General features: G+C 42.9%; 1 protein-coding gene across 1 annotated transcript; it reads left to right on the top strand.

Moving 5' to 3' along the window:
- The first annotated feature begins 6,219 nt into the window (after positions 1 to 6,219).
- Positions 6,220 to 10,144, top strand: LOC100763084 (GTPase ERas). The gene is given in 3 exon segments (XM_027434059.2): positions 6,220 to 6,485; positions 9,716 to 9,887; positions 9,890 to 10,144. Coding segments are annotated over 3 exon segments (693 nt in total).
- The last annotated feature ends 11,734 nt before the right edge of the window (positions 10,145 to 21,878 follow it).

Genomic DNA, 21,878 nt, shown 5'->3' with positions numbered 1-21,878 from the left:
GGGAGAGGGAGCTAGGAGAAAGAGAAGGGGAGCAGAGGAGGACATGAGGTACTAGGAAGATGGAGCCAGGGGAAGAACAGAGGAGAGCAAGGTAAGAGACACCATTATAGAGGGAGCCATTACAGGTTTAAAGAGAAATCTGGCACTAGGGTACATCCATAAGGATAACCCCAGCTGAGAATCTAAGAAACAATGAAGAGACCACATTAAATGTCCTTCCCCTTTAATGAGATTGATGACTACCTTAAATGCCATCCTAGAACCTTAACCCAGTAGATGATGGAAGCAGCAGCAGACACCCACAGTTAACACACAGGTGTGATCCAGTTGCAGAGAGGGAGGAGTGATGAGCATAGGGGCCAAGACTAACCTGGAGAAACTCACAGAAACAGCTGACCTGAACAAGGGGGATCTCAAGGACCACAGAGTCCCTATATGTGGGTGTTGGCTACCACTCCTGGGTAGTCTATGGGGCCTCTGGTAGAAGATCTGTATTTATCCCTATTATAAGAATGTTTGGGAACCCGTTCCACATAGAGGGATACTCAATAAGCCTAGACACATGAGGGAGGGCCTAGGCCAGGTCAAAAATGAGTTGACAGATTTTGAGGTTCCCTTGTAGCAGGTCTCATCCTCCTTGGGGAGTGGATGGGGGATGGGATGGGTGGTGGGTGTGGGTGGCATGGGAGGATGGGAGGGAGAGCGAACTGAGATGGATATGTCAAATAAGTCTGTGTTTAATTTAAATAACATTCATGAAATTAAATAAGAAATAGGAAAGATGGGGTGGTAAATACCTTAGCTAACCATTGTTGGTGCAGTATCCCTGAAGTATTGGAGCTTCAGGGAAGATTATGGACATGGTCGTGAACCAATCACAATCTCCCTTTGTACTGTCGTCCTCCCAACATACATCATTGACCATTTTCATCATGCATGACTTTAAAATCCTGAAATTCCTACCTCCATATTCTGAGGACCATGATTACAGTCCTCTGACACCATCCCTGGCTCAGGTGGCCTCAAGTTCACTTAGTGAGGCATTAGAAAGATGGGATGAGTAACATGAGGAGTTGTACTTAAGTATAATCAAAATTGAATTATCTCTGTGAGCCTGGCTTTTCACCACCTACACAATAAGGCACAACTCTTCCAAATTCCTTTGATGGTTTACAACAGATTCAATGATAAGGAAAAATAATTTCTCATAGTTGAAAGACAGTGGACTTTAAGGCAGAAAGGCTGCATTTGATGGGTACCTTCTTCAGTTACTGGAGTTATAACCAGGGCCTGTGTTCTGGATACCATAACAAGCAGGGCTCAGTCACTCAACCTCAATAAGCCAATCAAATGAAGCAACTTATCTAGTGACATATCCAACTATAATGCAGGTACTCTGTAGTCAAGATGGACAGATGTCTCTGATGTCCTAGCATAGCCAGATCTATATTGTGAGTTGTAGGTAAGACAGGGAGTCACAGTAATACCTTTCTTAAGAGAAAGAGAAAAAATAATATGAAACGCAAAAAGACAGAATTGAAAAGAATTTAAAATATATTTATTCAGTTTGAGTAATTAGGAATGATAAAGAAAATTCACAGTAAATAATCCATTCCTTGGGTCCTAACAAGCTTAGAGAGAAGGCAAAAAATGCAAAAGTAAATATTCTAATGAAGCCAAATAATGGATTTTCCTCATCTCTAAAACATTCCCACAATCAGTTTCTGTTTCTCCAGTGAGGTGGTCAAGTGAGAAGTAAATGTTTCTTCAATGGAGACATTCTCATTTGGAAGACTAAAGTCTTTACCCACAAGAGATTCACAGATAAATTAGAATTTTATGGGTCATCAGGCAATGCTGGCACATGCCTTTAATCCCAGCACTTGGGAGGCTGATGTAGGTGGATCTCTGTGAATTCAAGGCCAGCCTGGTCTACAGAGCAAGTTCCAGGACAACATTCAAAGCAATACAGAGAAACCCTACCTCAAAAGACCAAAAACAAATTATGTGTCTACTGTTTCATGAGTTGTGGCCAAATACACTCCATGAAGTAGACTACTGGTCTCCAAATAACTGTCATGGTCTAAAAACATGCAATCACTTTACAGACACACACAAATAACAGAAAAGTTTTTTTTAAAATAAATTTCATTTTCATGATATTTTATAGCTTCTCTGAATAATCCCCCTTTGCAGATGAAGTGTCCAATGGGAACACAATGCAGACATAAGGAAGCTGGAATTACAAATATTAATTACTTATGTATCTATAGATAGAGATAGATAGATAGATAGATAGATAGATAGATAGATAGATAGATAGATAGATAGATAGATAGATAGATAGATAACACATGAAGCTATGTTGTGAAATAATGGCATATACCACAAGGTGGACATTGCTGCTCGACAAAGTTCCAGCATTTCAACATTGCAGAACAACCACATTCCTCCAGCACCTACAGAGGCAGGCAGATCTCTATAAGCTCCAGGTCACACTGGCAGAATGAGTTCCAGGACAGCCAGTGCCACACAGAAAAACCCTGTATCAGATAAGATTATAAGAACCACCTTTAGTTGCTCCTTGGTAGTGCACATGTTTAACCCCATCACTGAGGAGGCAGAGGCAGTCAGATATTTTGAATTTGAGGCCAGCAAGAGCCACAGAATGAGATACAGGGCTTCATTGATAAACAATTTCTTGAAAACAACATAACAAAACACATAAAAAGAATTAGATCCTGCTTTCGTACTAATCACAACATCTGGTGGTAGCCTGCATATATCCAGGATAGTGAAGGAGGAAGCTCTCTGTCTTTGTCTGCTTAAACTAGCTCTGTCTACCAAGTTCATTCCTTTACTAGCATTAGGGCCTCCCTATTTGGAATTTTGTTGTATAATGAAGACCAGCTGAGATAGCAAGCCTGATGACATAAACAACTACTGGACTCTTCAAATTTCATTGGTATGCACCCAGTTTTGGACTACTTGGGCCAGAGCCTATGAGACATTCTAACAAATCCACTTTCTATATACATGCAGAGATTCATTCTACCAGTTCTGTTCAAGTAGAGAATCTTGCATATCGAAGTAGGTTTTTGTTTTTTGTTTTGTTTTGTTCTTTAGCCTGCTCATGGAGGAATATGTGCTGGCTAATATTAGTGGTCATAAATACAATCTTCCTAGTTCCATTACTCTCTAAATATTCAACTTTCCAAGATGTCTACTCTTTTTATTAATATGCTTTTGCCAAGAGATTGCTGTGAATTTTAGGAATGAAACTACTCCAACACTAGAGGCGTCATCCAGCCTGTGATGGAAGAAAGACCTATCATCTTGTTTGTGATCTGGTTCCTACTTTCTCTCCAGATTTTCTAAATTTCCTGTGACAGCCAGGTATAAAGAACCTTCACTTGACATCAGTGTAAAGCCACATTTAAAAAAAATCTCCTTTTGTATACTTAAATCTCTCTGTAGCAGTTAGTATTTGGGGCACTCTTCCAGCTATTTGACAGAGAATCACTCCAACCACATAGTATGCTATGGGAGCCAGGGGCAAGTGCTATAGAAATGCATATCTCTGCTGATCTAGAAAAGGTCTGTGTCTGGGATGGAAGGCAGGATCAGGAACCATTGTCTTTAAGAACACTGCAACCCTATAGGAGATGCACTTGTCCCTCAGGCCTCACTAGTCAACCAAGCCTCTAGGCGACCTGCCAGTCAGAAGTGGTATAGGGCCCTTCCAGCCACTGGGTTCAGGCTTGGATTTGAAAGGAAAGTGGCACCAGTGTTTTTGTGTGCTGTGCTTTAAGCAAGGGTGAGCTGGAAAACCACAATATGGTGATTGAGGGGTTCTGGTCCCCAGATGGGGAGCGGCAGGTGGTGAGGTGCTGGAGTCAGTATGATGGGTATTTCCTGAGATGGCATGGGAATCTGTGCCACACTACCTGTCCTGTGAGGACCCATGCAGTCCTTAAAATGCCCAGAACCCAGACGCAGGCCTCTCAATAACTTTCTTTGTAGGCTGAGTTTGCTCTGAGCATTTTCAGAAAAGGAAGCAGTGTGGAGAAACATCTTTGGAGTCAACTTCTACTTTTGGTGAACCCATGGAAAGAGGTCACCAAATTGAAGTGGTTTAGGTTTCTTCAGTAACTTCTGGAGGTTCCACAATTTCCTTTTCAACTTTAGTGTTTATTTATTCTTAAGCTTTAAGAGTAAAATTGGCAATACAAAGAATTTACAAATGCTTAGGAGACAGCAAGTATCACAGAGTAGAACTTAGCTGAGGAAGGACTGCTTCTAAAACACTCAAAGATAAGTATATGCTAACCAACCCTTTTAGAAATTAGGATGCTGCTAGGTTTTGGTGGCTCATGCCTTTAATCCCAGCACTCAGAAAGCAGAGGCAGGCAGAACTCTGTGAATCCAAGGCCAGCCACCTCTACAAAGCAAGTGCCAGGATAGGCTCAACAACTAAGTACACAGAGAAATACTGTCTTGAGGGAGAAAAGTGTTCAGGGTGCTAGAAAACACAGTTGTTAACCAGGATTGTCTAGGTCTGTTGCTCCAAACAATTACAAATGAGGCACCCTGACTTACAACCAGCCTTAGGTCCATCCCCATACCAAAGGAACAGGCCAATAACAGGCTGTTCAAGGATGGAACAAAGGTCACAAGCATACTTAAGGCCTGTTGTGCCACAAACTTCCAGTTTTCTTCTTGAGAAAAGCATAGTTCTGTCAGATGGGGAATAAGAACCCAAGTGACAACCATTTGAAAGGTAAAATACTGTTGTGATAAAGACTTTCCATATCAAGCAAGGATTTCATTTAGGCCCTCAGTCAGGGAGGAGGAACATTCTTGGGATAGCCAGTAACAGCCTTGGGCCTAGGCCTTGGGAGCTTTCCCTAAGTAACTGATGTATTAAGAAGAATACAGAGAGCCTTGTCTTTTACTAGGAATTTACTTGGGAGAGCTGTGTTACAATAAATATTTCTGCCAAAAGCCACCTGAGCCCCATCGCCACATGTGCGCTTTATGCCAGCCGCCTGCCCAAGTTAGGCACAAATAAATATACAGAGTCTTGTATTAGGTTCAAAGCTGCTTGGCCAATGACTAGGACATCTCATCTGTTAGCTCAGTCTTAAATATCATAAATCTATATATTTTATAAGACTTATCTTATCGGATGCCTTATTGACATCCCTCCTTGCTGGGATCACATCTTGCCGCTGGAGCAGGAGCAGAGGGGAAAAAAGAGGGGCGATTCCTGTTTCTCCTTCACTTAAATATGAGTCTCCTTGCTATGTCACTTCCTGCCTGGATCACATTTCTCTACTACATTTCCCAGAATCCTCTTTGACTCCTAGTCCCGTCTACTTGCTGTCTCATTCGCCAAACAGTATTTTATTTAACAATCAATAAGATAAACATACACAGAAGTATTTCCCCCATCAGAGCTGGTAAAGTTCTGAAACAAAGCCTTTGTGGAGAGGTTGCTTCTGATCTGGAGAAACAAACTCTTCCCACTCCTGGGAGCTATGGTTATCAGTCCCAAGGCCCCTGTGGGCCTTGTCAGTAATGATCTTGAGATACCCTGTGTTCCCCTTGTGCAGCATTGCTCCATTAGCCTACTCCAATGTTTCTAGGTTCTTAGTAGTTTCATTGCTTTTCTCTCCAGTGATTGATTGTTGATTTCTGTGTATAACAAAGTCTCTGGAGCTCAGGCTTGCTTCATATTGGGTTACTGAGTATTGCTTTAAATACCTAATCGTGCTTCTCCTGCCCAGGGCTGGGAATACAACACTGCAGCTTCTTCCAGTCTGGGCCTTACTGGTCAGTGAGGAGGAAAATTAAACCAGTTAAGGTGTGAACTCCAAGCTTTCTGATATTTAGTGGGGACTTATAGATAAAGATGGACGTGTGCAAGAATTGAGTTCATTGACCAACTTTGAAACTGGTGGAGTCACAGTGCAGAAAGGGAGAGGCAGGATGGAGGTTGAGATTTCCTCCTTCAACAGTAGTTGAGATAAGCAATGTGAAATTAGTTAATCAATTCTAGATAATCCATGATTTTCCTAATTGTGAATTTCTTGGTGTCTACAGATGAGAGCAATCAAGAACCTGGAAATACAGTCACATGCAGCCATTCAGCAGACCACCTATCCAGGGATACATTACCAGTTGTTTACATATCTTCCTTGAACTGACTGTTGGGGAATGGCATTGCCAACAAAGTCTAGCATCTTGGACCTCTGCCTTAACACACAGTGCACCAGATACCCAAAGGAAAGCCATGATGGTTGGGCAAAATGCAAAGATTCTGGCAGAAAGCTTCCTAAATACAAGATAGTAGTGTTAGGTGCAAGTGGTGTTGCTAAAAGTGCTCTCACTATCCAGATGTCCCACCAATGCTTCGTGGAAGAACATGACCCCACTATCCAGGATTCCTACTGGAAGGAGGTGGCCCTAGACAATAGTAGCTTGTAGGGAGCCGTCCCTGCATTCTCCATTACAAGATGGCGCCTGCATCCGGCAGGCACCGAATGTAAACAAGATTATTGTGCAGGCGCTGGGTAATTTTCCATTCCTTGATCTCTGCCTATTCCGTGGCGTCATATGGCCGGATGAGCTACAGCCAATCATAGGGTGACACGTCCCAGGCGGCGGCTGCCAGCCTTTATTAGGGGACGGGATTCTTGGCTCAGTGTCTCCGCTCTGGTAAGCTTATGCTCTCCTCTCAAGACGCATTAAAGCTTTCCTGCAGAAGGATCCGAGTGTCCCGTGTATGATTTCTTGCTGGCGAGAAATACAGAGCGGGCGCGGGACATATGGTGCCGAAACCCGGGAACATGTAAAATCTCCAACACCGCGGAGACCCCTCTAACGAGGCGGATTCAGAACTACAGGGTGGTAAATTCGGAGAGGTATGATTTTTCTGGACTTTGGCTTGGGAATGTTGCTATTGTGGGAGGTTAATATAGAGGCTTCTATGCTTTTACTAGGAGCTATTTTGACTTTTCTCACTGTTGTAGCAATCTTAAAGAAGTCCAGAATTACATATCAGAAACCGAATATGGTGAGAGATGGGGCGCGCCTAACAATAAAATATAAGAAAAAAGGACCTCCCGGGATGTCTAGTGACAAGGGAGTGAATAATTTGTTAATAGAAACAACAATAAATAAGAAAAAAGGACCTCCTGGGATGTCTACTGACAAGGGAATGAATAATTTGTTAGATGATTCTGTAAGTAAGTTTAAAGCTTTAAATCTTGATAGCTCTGATGACTCTAAAAGCTCAAGAGATAAAATTTTAGAGGAAACAGCTCAGCTAGGTGAAAAAGAAACAAAAATGGAGGGAGAGAAAATAGGGAATAACCGGTCACACCCCGGTAAATTTAAGAGACCTGTTAATCCAGCGGGTGTGCTTCCATCAGCACCCCCATTATATGAGTTACAACAAAAATTTGGTACCGACTCCTTTTTACCATCAGAGGAGCGGAGAAAATTACAGATGGCTTTCCCAGTCTTTGATAGGGGAAAAGGCCGTGCATGTTATTCAACACTGCTTGGAGGCCTGGGATGCCTGGGAAAAGCCTCATATCCTAAAGTTGCTCAAGTAATTTATGTATGCTTGTTTTAAAATGTTCTATTTCCTGGTACGGCCATTTTGTAGCTGGTCACATGACTGACGGTAGCCATTTTGCTAAAGTTAAAAAAAAGGATACTTAGACCGCCATCTTAACTAAAGGTGACCGCATGGAAATAAGAAGTACCATCTTAGAAACAAGTTTTTCAGTTAAGATTTAAAATGTTAATGCTTCTATATATTACAGAAAGACCTTAAGGGAATTTAAATTTCTTTTTAAAACCAGTTTTCAAATGTTTAATTTTATTAATGTTTTTACTTAAAGAGCTTCAATTTAGAATTATTCTTAAGCAAAGCCTGACAATGTAAAGTTCTTGTTTTGTAAAAGATGCTAATCTATTATGTTGGTAGCACACACCTTTAAGCTCAGGATGTTGGTGACACACGCCTTTAAGTTTTGGGCGTTGGCGGCATACGCCTTTAATCCCAGCACTAGGGAGTAAGAGACAGATGGATCTTTATGAGTTCAAGGCCTGCCTGGTCCGACAGATCAAATTCCAGGACAGGCTCCAAAGTCACAAAAAAAACCCTGCCTCAAAAAGAAGTTAAGCTACTGTTTAAGGAAGTTCAGCTGTATTACAGAAATAAGACTTTACCTAGCCACCTATGTGCTTCTTAAAAACAGATAATGGGCCGGCTTATACCTCTCAAAAGTTCCAGCACTTCTACAGACAGATGGAAATTACCCATCTAACTGGCCTACCTTATACAAGGCATTGTGGAACATGCCCATCGCACACTTAAGTCTTATTTAATCAAACAAAAGGAGGGAATGGGAGCATCCTTACCCGCGGTGCCAAGAGTTGCAATATCCATGGCACTCTTTACCCTTAATTTTCTAAACACCGACGCTCAGGGCCATACAGCGGCCAAGCGTCATACCTCAGAGGAGATGGTAAAATGGAAAGATGTCTTAACTGGTCTTTGGAGAGGCCCGGATCCTATTCTCATAAGATCCAGGGGAGCGATATATGTTTTTCCACAGGATGAAGAGAATCCCCTGTGGATCCCGGAAAGACTCACCCAAAGAGCCTCTTTGGACCCTCAAAAGTCGGGACTCCACCCTCTCCCCGGGAGTTGAGAGCCGCTATTATCCAGATTAACTCCTGTCCTTGACGGAGAGATTGTCATCATAGATAGCTTCAGCTGTCTCCTATTTTAAGGAAATGGGTGGAGGTGGGATTGTTTGGTGCAGCCGTTTGCTGCGGATTGATGTTGCTTCTCTGGCTGGTCTGTAGGCTCAGGGCTCAAACTAAGAGAGACAAGGTGGTTATCGCCCAAGCACTTGTAGCTTTGGAACAAGGGGCTTCCACTGATATTTGGATAACTATGCTTAAGCAATAGGCCGCTGGCCAGACAGCTCTTGCACATCCGGAGCCTAGGCTCATTGCACAGGATAGAGTGCCTGGCTTGAGCAGCCCAAGAGGGATGTCGAGCAAGGCATCGCACAGAGAGTTGCACAATATGCAGGCTTCTCTGGGAGGCATGTTGTCCTGCATAAGGGTTGCCTGCCCTAGTCTCCCTTTCCCAGAAAAACGGCAGAGGACAGGTCGAGAGTGCTTCGGGTCAAGCTAACAGCCTAGTCGCGACTCCCGTACACAGTCTTAATGTTTGATTTTGGGAAGGTTCAACCTCTGCCTCTATCCCTCAACATTTGGGTGACCTATTTGCTTGTAAAAATATAAAGCCTTATCATTAATTAATAAAAAAGGGGGATCTGTAGGGAGCCGTCCCTGCATTCTCCATTACAAGATGGCGCCTGCATCCGGCAGGCACCGAATGTAAACAAGATTATTGCGCAGGCGCTGGGTAATTTTCCATTCCTTGATCTCTGCCTATTCCGTGGCGTCATATGGCCGGATGAGCTACAGCCAATCATAGGGTGACACGTCCCAGGCGGCGGCTGCCAGCCTTTATTAGGGGACGGGATTCTTGGCTCAGTGTCTCCGCTCTGGTAAGCTTATGCTCTCCTCTCAAGACGCATTAAAGCTTTCCTGCAGAAGGATCCGAGTGTCCCGTGTATGATTTCTTGCTGGCGAGAAATACAGAGCGGGCGCGGGACAGTAGCTATATTCTGAATGTGCTGGACACAGCAGGGCAGGATATCTACAGGGACTTGTGAGACCAGTGCTTAGCAGCTGGTGATGGTGTGCTGGGTGTCTTTGCTCTTGATGACCCCTCATCTCTGGACCAGCTGCAGCAGATATGGTCTACCTGGAGCCTGCAACAGAAGCAGCCCTGCCCCTGGTACATGTGGGCAATAAATGTGACCTAGTGACTGCTTCTGGAGATGCTCACACTGATGCAGCAATCATAACTCATAATTGGAGAGTCCCCTTCATCAAGACCTCAGCCAAGACAGGACAAGGTATAGAGGAAGCATTTGCTCTGCTTGTCCATGAGATTCAGAGGGCCCAGGAGTCTGTGGTTGAGTCAAGCATGGAGAAGACCCGACAACACAAAGCCGTGTGTAGCTGTGGCTGCTCTGTAGCCTGAAGATCTTAGTCAAGCAAATTGACCCTTCTCTCATGTCATGTCAAGATGACAATTCCCTTGGCATGAGTCCCCTCCCCCACCAAATAATTGCCATGGACACCTTTTTATTCTCATTTGGTGAGGAGTTAGGTGGTAAAAATGGGGTTTCCAGCATTGGCCGATCTCTATGAAGCTCTATGCAAAATTGAAAAATGTTGTTCATACTGAAAAAAAAGAAACTGGATAAAGGACAGACTTTATCTTGAAAGCAAATTTCTATAGTTACAAAAGCTAAATGAAAAAAGATCTGGGTAAATGTGTCCTGCCTATGAGAACAATTATGTTTCTGGGTTTAGATATAAGTCTGAAAGAAAAGATTTGAGAAATCCTTGATGTGTTCCAAGAAGAATCCCTACTCTCTTCTGGAGCACATAGCCATAAAGCTCTTTTCAAGTTTTCAAAGTAATTTTTTCTATCATATCTACAATTTACCCTCAATCAATTTGCTGTTCCTGAGCCCTACCATGACTGCTCACTGTTTTCTAATTCATGATCTGTTTTCTACAACAACATTTACACTGTAACAATAGTTACTGTTTGAATGTGACATACATTTGGCAGCAGTATTTCCCATTAATGATGTCAAGGGTTGGTGACACTTTACATTGAGTGTATGACTGAATTGCACAGAGAGGACCCTGTGCTCTGCATGAGGAGCAGGATGTGTTCCAGGAAAGTGGAAGAATGTCTAATACAATACAAAATTTCTTGCCTAGGTGATTGTCATCTGGGTGGGAAGAGCAGGCTGGAAGGCCTGTGCTATCTGGGTTATTTGATCTCTGATCACCTAGTAGGGAGCCTACTAATATTCTAGGCCCAGCTGGTTGGTCCAGCAATCAGGTGGCAGGTAGGTTGCAGTTTCCTTCCAGGATTCTCCTCTCCTTCTGCTCTAGGGAATTGTAAGGAAGAAATAAGCTATAATGTAGTGAATGTAGGTTGTTCAGAGCAGTTCTTCTGAGCTGTCATTTTTGCTGAGATTTGCATGGACCATGAGACAGACTGTGTTTCTTTTCGGCCTTGTGGTAACTGTGGCAGTTGTCCTTGTCTCCTGGGCCTCCCTGTGTATAGATTTCTTGGCTATAGTGAGAATCTGCAGTCCTGGCAATGGAGGATTTGATGCTTGTAATATCACTGTCCACTGTGCACACACAGGCACTTTGTTTGGTGTGCAGTGGGAACACTGATTGGAAAACTGACATTCTCATTAATAGAATTCCTGAATATTGCATTCCACTTCCAGGTTTGCCTTAAAAATAACAAATAGTTAACAAAATGGTAGAAAGATAGTGAAATCGATTGTATTTCCTCCATACATGATTAGAATGTTATTTAGTTTCTACTACACCAACTACAATAGTCTGATTGAGTAGAATTTAGTTGCAGGTGACATAGAAGGTTCTTTAGAGATTTCTCAGGTATGCATGCTGTTGGGCAGGAAGTTTAGGCAGCATCCACATCTTGGTCCCTAATCCATGTGGCCAGAAGAAGATATTAATTTATTCTTCCGTGTTGTTTTGAGATTGGGCATCAATGGGCTGGGTTTACGTGAAACCGCAAGAGGCATAAAGTGCTGCAGAGCCATAGCAAGAAATCTCCTTTATAGAGAGAGCTCTTGTACATGGAGCTTCTGACTTTAGAAAAATATCAGTAGCTGGATGGACAGAAACAACAGTTTAAGATTCACTTTGAGTTAATTTCATTGGAGTTTTGAAGTCTGTGTTTATTTAATCTCTGTAAACCTAGATTCATAGGTATTTAGCTAACATTTTTCAAGATCACACTATCCTGGATAAGTTTCTTTTCTTCTTTAGATTAATAGTTGACTATATTTTCTAGCCTCTGTTTTTGGCTTTTTCTCTCCACCTTTATTCTTTTACAAATATAGCACATATTTTGATTATTGTAGCATTGTGGCAAGTACAAATGTAATATTATGTCAACCTGTGTACGAAGTTTTCATAATCACATTAAAAATTATGGTTTTTCCACTGTGAATGTAGCTTTTTTATTGTATTTAATATTTTCTGAATGTAGCTTTGTAATCAGCATTTTGTTATAAATTGTGGAGCATTGTCATTTTATGCTGCAAATTTTCCATATTTATGATGCATCATATAACAAATGGCACACATTTACTTTTTTACATTCAAGTTTTGTTATTAATCTGTGAAAGGTTTATCAAATAAAACGTATTTTGGATCTTGGCAGATGGCTCAGCATATCTTCTTTTTGGAATGATCAGACCTCAGATACCAATACTCAAGCAGCTAATAATTATTTACATTCCATATGCTGTATACATACAGGAAGCATTCTCTCATGTACCAACATACAAAATATAGCAATAAACTTGGTAAATTGGTAAATCCTTACACCATCAATTCTGTTACCATCAATTCTACTCTTCTACAGCACAGTTTAGCTATGGCACCCTACTCTACACTGGAGATTGTAGCACTAATTCTAATTGGTCTTAGTTAGATACACCTGCCTCTGATTTCCAAGTGTTGAGATTAAAGTTATGATCCATCATGGCCTGGCCCCTATGGCTAAATACTGCCTGTCTCCACTCTGGTCTTCAGGCAAGGTTTTTTGTTTGTTTATTTTTGTTTGTTTCTAATTTAGTTGGCTGTGGAGTGATCAGCCCACTGCCTCTGATAGTGCCATGTTTTTCTTTCTTTTTTTTGAGATACACCAATCAAGCGAAAGGGAGGGAGGAAGCTGGAACCAGCGCAGGTAGCTGGGGGAGCAGAAGAGCGAGCCCGGGTCTCCACGTGCAGCCCTTAAGAACCTTCTCTTATGTCACCCATCTTCCCTTCACCCTGCCCTCATGGGCGAGTCCCCATACACCTGGCACCTGTTCGGGTTGCCTGGCGTGGGGCTAGGGTGTCTCCCTACATTTGGCTTTTTGTTTGTTTTTGTTTTTGAGACAGGGTTTCTCTGTTTAGCTTTGGGGCCTGAAATGGAATTTCAGGAAGTCACAGAGATCCACCTGCCTCTGCCTCTCCTCTGTGTGCTGGGATTAAAGGCTTGTGCCACTACCACCTGGAAAGATTCATTTGTTAAAGCACATCCAAGATACCACCACACTTGGGGAAACCATTTACAGGATCCACAGAATTAATGCCATATGGGTCCTACTGAGGTGATGGGGTTCTTCCTTCAGCAATACATGATCAAAGTGCTTTAACTTTCTGCTGCCACCAGCTACAATGGTGTTATTTGGGGAAGTTGAGTTCCAGGGAACAAAAGGAATTTCTGATCTGCAGAAGTTTCTCAGGTGTGCATGGTGTTGTGTAGACAGATAGGGCAGATTCCCCATGTGGTGTCAATGTACATGTGGCAGGAAGTAGACATTCAATTATTCTTCTATGTTATTTTCTGTGTGGGCATCAATGGGGCTGGATTTTCCTCAAACCTCAAGGTCTATATGAGAGATTGCAGGATAATAACAAGATATTGTCCCCATTTGTAGATGGAGTTCTAGACCATGGGACCCCCCTGGAAGAAATATCGATAGCTTGAGGGTCAGAAGCAGAACAGATTAAGTGTCTTTTGAGATAATTTGGGGGGATTTGTGCAGTCTGTTTAGTTAATTTTTAAACACGTAGAATCATGGGTATCTGGTTAACATTGTCAAAATCTCAGATTACCTCCCTGAGTTCCCTTTGGAATTTTGATGAAAAGTTGATTACATTTTCCTGCCTTTGTTCTTGGCTTTTCCTCTCCATCCCCCTTATGCTTTTCCAATATTGTATACCTTCTCCATTGCTGTAGATTTATTGCGAGTTTAGAAATCATTCTTTGTCAATAAGTATATTATTTTTTGAAATCCTTTTGAGAATTCTGAGTGTTTCCAATTCGAATATTGGTTTGGAATCAGATATACTGTTATGAGGTATTGGGAATTTTCTTTGGATTTTATTCAATTCATGATAAAATTTTACCTTATATGGAGACAGGTGTTGGTATTGCACACCTTTAATCCCAGCACTTGGGAGGCAGATGCAGGAGGATCTCTGTGATGTGAGACCAGCATGTTCTACAAAGCCTAGTTCCCGGATGCCCTTAAAAGCCATAGGGAAACCCTGTCTTGAAAAACAAACAAAAAAATTACCTGATTTGGTATCTTAACATTGATGCATCAAGTTTCCAATGATTATGTACTTCTTTATTTATGTAATCTCTTTTATTCTTGTTTTTAATCTCCAAAAGTCTTTATTGTTTCCCCTAAAAAGTGCTACATGGATTGGCAGGTGTCTCAGCACATATTTTTCTTGGGGTTGACCTTATTTCAGATCACAACACCCAAATTTTGAGATCTGAACACATGGTATTGGATATGCAATTAGGGAGCTCCTACCTGCCTAAGGTTAATTCTCCCAACTGTAGGAGAATAACACTCTTTAATGAGCAATAAGAGTCTGGCCATAAAGTGATCTGGACTGCCTTAGTCAGGAAACATTATCAAGAATAGAAAACATTATCAAGAATAGAAAAAAATGGAGTGGAAAATACCTGACTATCAATTGCTGGTGCCATAGCCCTGAAGTAATGGGACTTCAAGGAAATTTACTGATACCGTCCTGAACCAGTCACAGTCTCCATTTGTTCTGCCCCCCAACCCAACATGTACCATTTACATCTTGGATGACTACGAAATCCTGAAATTTGGGCTGGAGAGATGGCTCAGAGTTTAAGAGCAACTGGCTGCTCTTCCAGAGGTCCTGAGTTCAATTCCCAGCAACCACATGGTGGCTCACAACCATCTGTTATGAGATCTGGTGCCCTCTTCTGGTGTGCAGATATACATGGAAGCAGAATGCTGTATACATAATAAATAAAAAATAAAATCTTCAATAAAAGTATTTATAAAAAAAAAGAAATCGTGAAATTCCTGCCTCCACTTTCTGAGTAGCACGATTACAGGCCTCTGCCACCCTGCCTGGCTTAGGTGGCATCCACTTCTCTTAGTGAGGCATTAGAATGATGGGATGAGGAACATGAGGAGTTGCCCTTAACTAGCTTCAAAATCTACTCATCTCTGTGATCCTGGGTTTCACCATCTGCAGACTAAGCCAGAATTCTTCCCAGGTCCTTGGATGAGGTATAACAGACTCAATGATAAGGAAAAACAATATTTCTCATAGTTGGAAGACAGTGGACTTTAAGGCATATCAAGATGTCACCAGAGCCACATTTTCCTTCACACCATGCTCCCCTTTCTGATGACATTGACTGAACCTGCAAATCTGTAAGTGAGCTCCACGAATTAAGTGTTTTCTTATAAGTGTTGTGGGGTTATGGTGTTTATTCATAGCACTATTAATCCCAACTAAGACAGCTAGATTCAGGATTTTCTTCTTTAAATTACCAGGATGTATTCATTCATGTCATGTGAATGAAGAAAGACCAGATTTGTGGGTTCCAATATTGAGCTCAGGTGTGCCCCTAGGCTATGTAGTTGAGAATTGCTTTGAACACAGCTAATTCTGCTGCTGCTACCCGTTGCTGGGAAGACACTGCTGCAATTCCTACAGGGCAGTGTGTTGACTTGTCATTTAGAAGGACATATAGACCATTTAATGAATGTTTACCAATCCTTCTGAATTGATTCAGGGACTGCAAATGAAGAGAGGTACATGAAAAAAATTAAGTTCATTTACCAACTTTGAAGGTGGTATAGGCACAGTGCAGAAAGGGGTGTGAGAAGAAAGGAACATGAGAAAATTCTTGCTCATCAGTTGTAAAACTTAGATGGATGGAGTCTTGTGATCAATTTCAGACGATTGATAAAAATGCCTGACTGTCAATATGTTGGGTACCCACAATGAAGGGCAATCAATGATCTGGATAAAGGACTGATGTTTTCATGAAACAAAATTGCTGTAGTTATACTATTTCAAGCAGAATAGAAAATCTGCATAAGATGGCATGACCCTGAGAGAATTGGAAACATGGGGTTGGGAAGAGAGAGGTAGGAGAAAGAGAAGGGGAGAAGGGGAGGGGGGAGTATGACATGAGGGAGCTGGAAGATTGAGTCAGGGCAAGAATAGAGGAGAGCAAGGTAAGAGATACCATAACAGAGGGAGCCAGTATAGGATTAAAGAGAAATCTGGCACTAGGAAAATGTCCAAAGACCTACAGGGATGAAACCAAGTGAGAATTTAAGCAGTAGTGGAGAGGCTACCTTAAATGCCCTTCCCCTATAATGAGATTGATGACTACCTAAAATTCCATCCTAGAGCCTTCATCCAGTAGCAGATGGAAGCAGAAGCAGACACCCACAGCTAAACACTGACCTGAACTCTGATTCCAGTTGCAGAGAGGGATGAGTGATGAGCAAAGGGGTCAAGACCGTGCTAGGGAAACCCACAGAAACAGCTGACCTGAGCAAGTGGGAGCTCATGGTCCCCAGAATGACAGCTGCAAACCAGGATAGGACCGAAACAGGCCCCATAAATGTGGGTGTCAGTTAGGAGGCCTGGACAGTCCATGGGATTCTGGTAGTGGATCAGTATTTATCCATAGTTCTCGATTGAAATTTGGGAGACCATTCCCCATGGAGGGATACTCTCTGAGCCTAGACACATGTGGTAGGACCTAGGTCCAGCCCCAAATCACTTGACAGATTTGAAAATCCCTCATGTAAGGCCTCACCCTTCCTGGGCAGCAGAGATGGAATGGGAATGGAGGCATTGAGGGGTATGGGAGGATGGGACTGAGAGAGATTTTTGATTGGTATATAAAATTAGATTGTTTCTAATTTAAAGAAAATTTGCAAAATAAAAAGAGAATAGGAAAAATGGAGTTTTAAATACCTTAGCTAACAGTTGCTGGTGCCATAGCCCTAAAGTACTAGACATTCAGGGAAGATTGTGGACAATGTCTTGAACCAGTCACAATCTCCCTTTAATCCCAACACTTGGGAGGCAGAGGCAGGTGGATTTCTCTGAGCTGGAGGCCAGCCTGGTTTACAGAGTGAGTTGCAGAACAGGAGACCAAGCTACACTGGGAAACCTGTCTCCAAAATCCAAGAAGAAAATAAAGAATATCATATGTCACTATAAATAAAAGCCAAGTGAGCATAGAATATGAAAAGAAGCAATGTACTTCTCTCTCTGTGTCTCTCTCTCAACAGTTAGAAGATATGAAAAATATTTAGTAGTCTCTAGTGTGAATATATTTGAATGTGATTTATGTTTACAATTAATTGCTTTTCTGATTCCATTAAAAACATACCAACAATGCACAATGCCGAAAAGCCCTATGATTATTGGAATGCATGAATACTTCCATTTGTCCTGGTATATTATGCCAATGTAGTATGACTGACAGTACGGAAAAAAATCTATGAATGCCACAAGTATGGCAAAGTCTGAATTCCTGAAGTTCTTTTCAAATGTGAAAAATCTCATATAGTAAGATGTTATAAACGTGAGCTGTGAAATAAAGTCTCTGTCACAGTTGTTTTAAGAGACAACAAAACAACCACTAATGAAGGGAAGCATCGATAGCACCAAACTTAAGATCTAGTTCCTCTTTATAATTAGTCCAATTCATAAAATTAATTAATACAGATACTAAATGTCATCAGCGTAGTGCATGTGGTAAAGCTTTTACCTGTGCCAATCATGTTTGCAGATATGAAAGAAGCCATGCAGAAGAGAAACTCTGTGAATGTACCCAATGTGTGTTGCAGGCATCTTCAAAGACATGAAAATTTTCATACTGGAGAGAAACCATATGAAAGTCTTCAATATGATGACGTCTTTGCATGTCACAGATATCTCCAAATCCATAAAGGAACACATAATGGAGAGAATACCAACAAATGTAATCAATGGGGTAAAGGTTTCTCAAGTCCTGGAATGCTTAAAAGTCATAAAGGAACACAAAATGGAATGAGACCTTATGTATGTAATCAATGTGGTAGCGCCTTTTCACAGAACAGTGATTTACAAATACATCAGAAAACACATACTAGAGAGATATCCTATGAATGTAATCAATGTGGTAATGCCTTTTCACATGTCAGTAGTCTCCAAACACGTAAAAGAACACACACTGGAGAGAGACCCTATGTATGTAGTCAGTGTGGTAATGCCTTTTCAAAATGCTGTAAACTCCAAATACATAAAAGAATATATACCGGAGAGAAACATTATTGTAGGGGGAAATGCTGACCACCCTTCTTGGGGTTTGCACAGGTGCCCTGTCCATGCCCACTTGGGCGTGGTCAGAGTGACGTAACAAGGGTTTAAGAGTGAGGGAGACGCTCACTCAACCCTCTTTTTCCACTCCCGCCTGACTGAGCAGACGACCAGGCATCCAGCGTAAACCTGGTCACTGGCTTTGTTGCGTGAGTACTTTCTTTTTTTTGTTTGTTGGTTTGTTTTTTGAGACAGGGTTTCTCTGTGTAGTTTTGGAGCCTATCCTGACACTTTCTCTGTAGACCAGGCTGGCCTCAAACTCACAGAGATCTGCCTGCTTCTACCTCCTGAGTGCTAGGATTAAAGGCTTGCACCACCAATGCCTGGCACATCGAATGAGTACATTCTTTATCTGTTATCAATCTAGTTCTGACTCCACTTTGTTGGGCTTTAACTGGAGTCAGGAGTTTTGAATCTGAACCCACGGGTGGGTCGTGACCTTTGGAAAGATCTATTTCCTTGCTGCATCCGAACATGGATAACCTTTCACCTTTCCCTCCCACCGCCTTGCCAAGAAACACCTGTGAACTCTACTTGCCACAGAGTATTTCTGGAACCATCCACTCCCATTGCAAGGACACCACCTGGGGGTTTCATTTCTCCCCGTCAGTCTCCCAGCTCAAGTGAGGTTTCTGCCCCATGGCTTCTGCGGGTTTCCCTATGCAAGGCTCCTCCCCTTCCATGTTAGTCATTGTGACCACCTTAGGCACTGCACAGTGTGCAGTCACATAGCGTCGGATACCCTTCAGTACCCGGAACCGGTACTGCTCAAGGCTGAGACTGGCTATGGCCCTGGAATTTTTCCAAAGCCTTTTCTGCTAAAAAATAGCCAATCCCTTCTGTCCATTCCAACTCATTTGGGAAAGCTAAGATATTTTTCAGATAGTCCTGAGACCAACTCAAGCCACTGGCAGGTGAATATGGCTGGCTTCAGAACCCCATGTCCCCGAGCCTGTTTTCCCTGGCCTCCTGGCTTTTTTCATCTCCAAACCCACCTCTGCTGCTTGTGGCCCACCAGGTGAATCAGATGTGGAGGCTTTTACCAAGCCCCTAGGGGTAGAGTAAAAAATGGTCTTTCTCGGGGTAGAGTCTGGTCTGAGGTGACTCCAGGTGATGCCCATCCTTGGCACCTGGAGGACAGGGGAGGAATAGTGCTACCCAACATTCCAACCTCTTTCCAAAGATATAGAAGTCCGTATGGCTTCTGCCTACACAACCCAGACTCCCTGGGAATAGGGGCTTCAGTTTAAGTCTGGCTTCTTCCTGCTTACCGGGTACAATGTGTGGAGTGGGGGAGTAGAGTTTAGGTGAGCTAACATTCAGCAGGAGGTATGGGTGGAGAAGTATTCCCTTACCTGCCATCCTGTAGACCTCAGGCATCTGTTCCTTGAGGAGGTGGAGAAGGCAAGTTGGGTGAAGCTTCTACCATAACAGGCAGGTGTAGGTAAAGAGAGACTGAGTTGCCTCCAGACTGTGTTTTGTAGCACCATTCCACACACCACCCTCAGGGTGTCAAGGCCAGGCCTTAAACAGGATTCACCTCAGTTCAGACTCCACCCTTTAAAAACTTGCCATTGTACCCCAGATAAGTTGAAAGGTATAGGAGCTCAGGAACTAATTGTAAGCATGTGGGGAGGGGAGAGGGAACTAGGAGAAAGAGAAGGGGAGCAGAGGAGGACATGAGGTACTAGGAAGATGGAGCCAGGGGAAGAACAGAGGAGAGCAAGGTTAAGAGACAGCATAATATAGGGAGCCATTATAGGTTTAAAGTGAAATCTGGCACTAGGGTAAATCCATAAGGATAACTCCAGCTGAGAATCTAAGCAACAATGAAGAGACTACCTTAAATGTCCTTCCCCTTTAATGAGATTGATGACTACCTTAAATGCCATCCTAGAACCTTCACCCAGTAGATGATGGAAGCAGCAGCAGACACCCACAGTTAACACACAGCTGTGATCCAGTTGCAGAGAGGGAGGAGTGATGAGCATAGGGGCCCAGAATAACCTGGAGAAAGTCACAGAAACAGCTGACCTGAACAAGGGGGATCTCATGGACCCCAGAGTCCCTATATGTGGGTGTCGGCTATCACTCCTGGGTAGTCTATGGGGCCTTTGGTAGAAGATCTGTATTTATCCCTCTTATAAGAATGTTTGGGAACTCATTCCACATAGAGGGATACTCAATAAGCCTAGACATATGAGGGATGGCCTAGGCCTGGTCAAATATACCTTGACAGATTTGTATGATCCCTTATGGAAGGCCTCATCCTCCTTTTGGAGTGGATGGGGCATGGGATGGGTGTGGCACCCTACACTGGAGGTTGTAGCACTATTTCTAATTGGTCTTAGTTATTAAAACCTGGAGTCACATAGAGAAGTTCATGTTGAAAGATGAGAGAAGCAGAGCAGCCAGCCCCTAGTTCTTAGCTCTATTAAATACTTAGACCAAAGGGGCAATCCTGTCCCTCAGCAATGGCTGAGCAGGTAAAGCCCCTGGTTCCTGAACCTGAAACCCAAACTTATATACCTAGAACACACATGGTAGAAAAATATTTATATATTTTGTTAATTAGAAATTATTTTTTGTACATTTATTTACTGATTTCATGGATCCAAGATTTGCATAGATTTTACAATTTAAAAAATATTTATTTCTTTATTTTTTTGTCGTTTACTTCACGCCCCTTGGGGAGAGGGAGTGGCCTCTGGGAGGAGGCAGGGCCATAAGGGAAGAGTAGGATTCTGGGAAATGGAGTCAGAGAGAGGAGAGGATTCTGGGAAATGTAGTCAGAGTGAGGGACACTGAGGGCAGAAGGACAGAGGGATGCGCGGAAGTTGCTGCTTTATCTTCCTGTTGGCTTCAAAACCCCGCAAAGCAGCGGCAAAGACCTGGCAGGGAAAATTGAATCATCAAGTCCACGCCGTCACCATGGCGACGGTAAACCAAACTGACTATGGCAGCCAGAGGCGCAGGGACTAAGGCGTCATCAAATCTGCGCAGCTCACATGTCGCAGGCATCAACACAGGGTCACCATGGTGATGGTAAACATTACCATCTCTATTGACACAGAAGACTCATCACTTCTGCATAGGAAACGTGGCTCTCGCCACCGCTGCAAACAAACGCAGCCCCGCATCATCACCAAGCCGTTGGCGCCCAGGATGTCTGAGCCCAGTAGTGGTCCCCGTGGGGTCACGCACAGGGGAAACGCAGTGGGGAAGTGCACATGGGTGGAGCCGAATGCTGAGAGTGCTGCCGGTAACCGGGTGGCAGTGATGTCAGCAGTAACTCTTGTTTCCCCCTTGTAACCATGACAAGTTCCAGACATTCTCCATGGATGTCCCCATCCTTCTCAGAAGAAAGTGAAGCTGGCGTTGCTCATGGATCTGTGACTGTGCTCAGTGTATTGACAGCTTCAATGTGTGAGAGTCAAGAAGGTTTCTGTAGAGAATCCTCAGTCCCTGAACCACACGTCTGT

The sequence above is a fragment of the Cricetulus griseus genome, unplaced genomic scaffold (genome assembly GCF_003668045.3).
Source record: "Cricetulus griseus strain 17A/GY unplaced genomic scaffold, alternate assembly CriGri-PICRH-1.0 unplaced_scaffold_1, whole genome shotgun sequence".
Classification (NCBI taxonomy): Eukaryota; Metazoa; Chordata; class Mammalia; order Rodentia; family Cricetidae; genus Cricetulus; species Cricetulus griseus.
The sequence above is the reverse complement of the archived record's forward strand: the minus strand, read 5'-3'. Positions and strand labels throughout refer to the sequence as shown.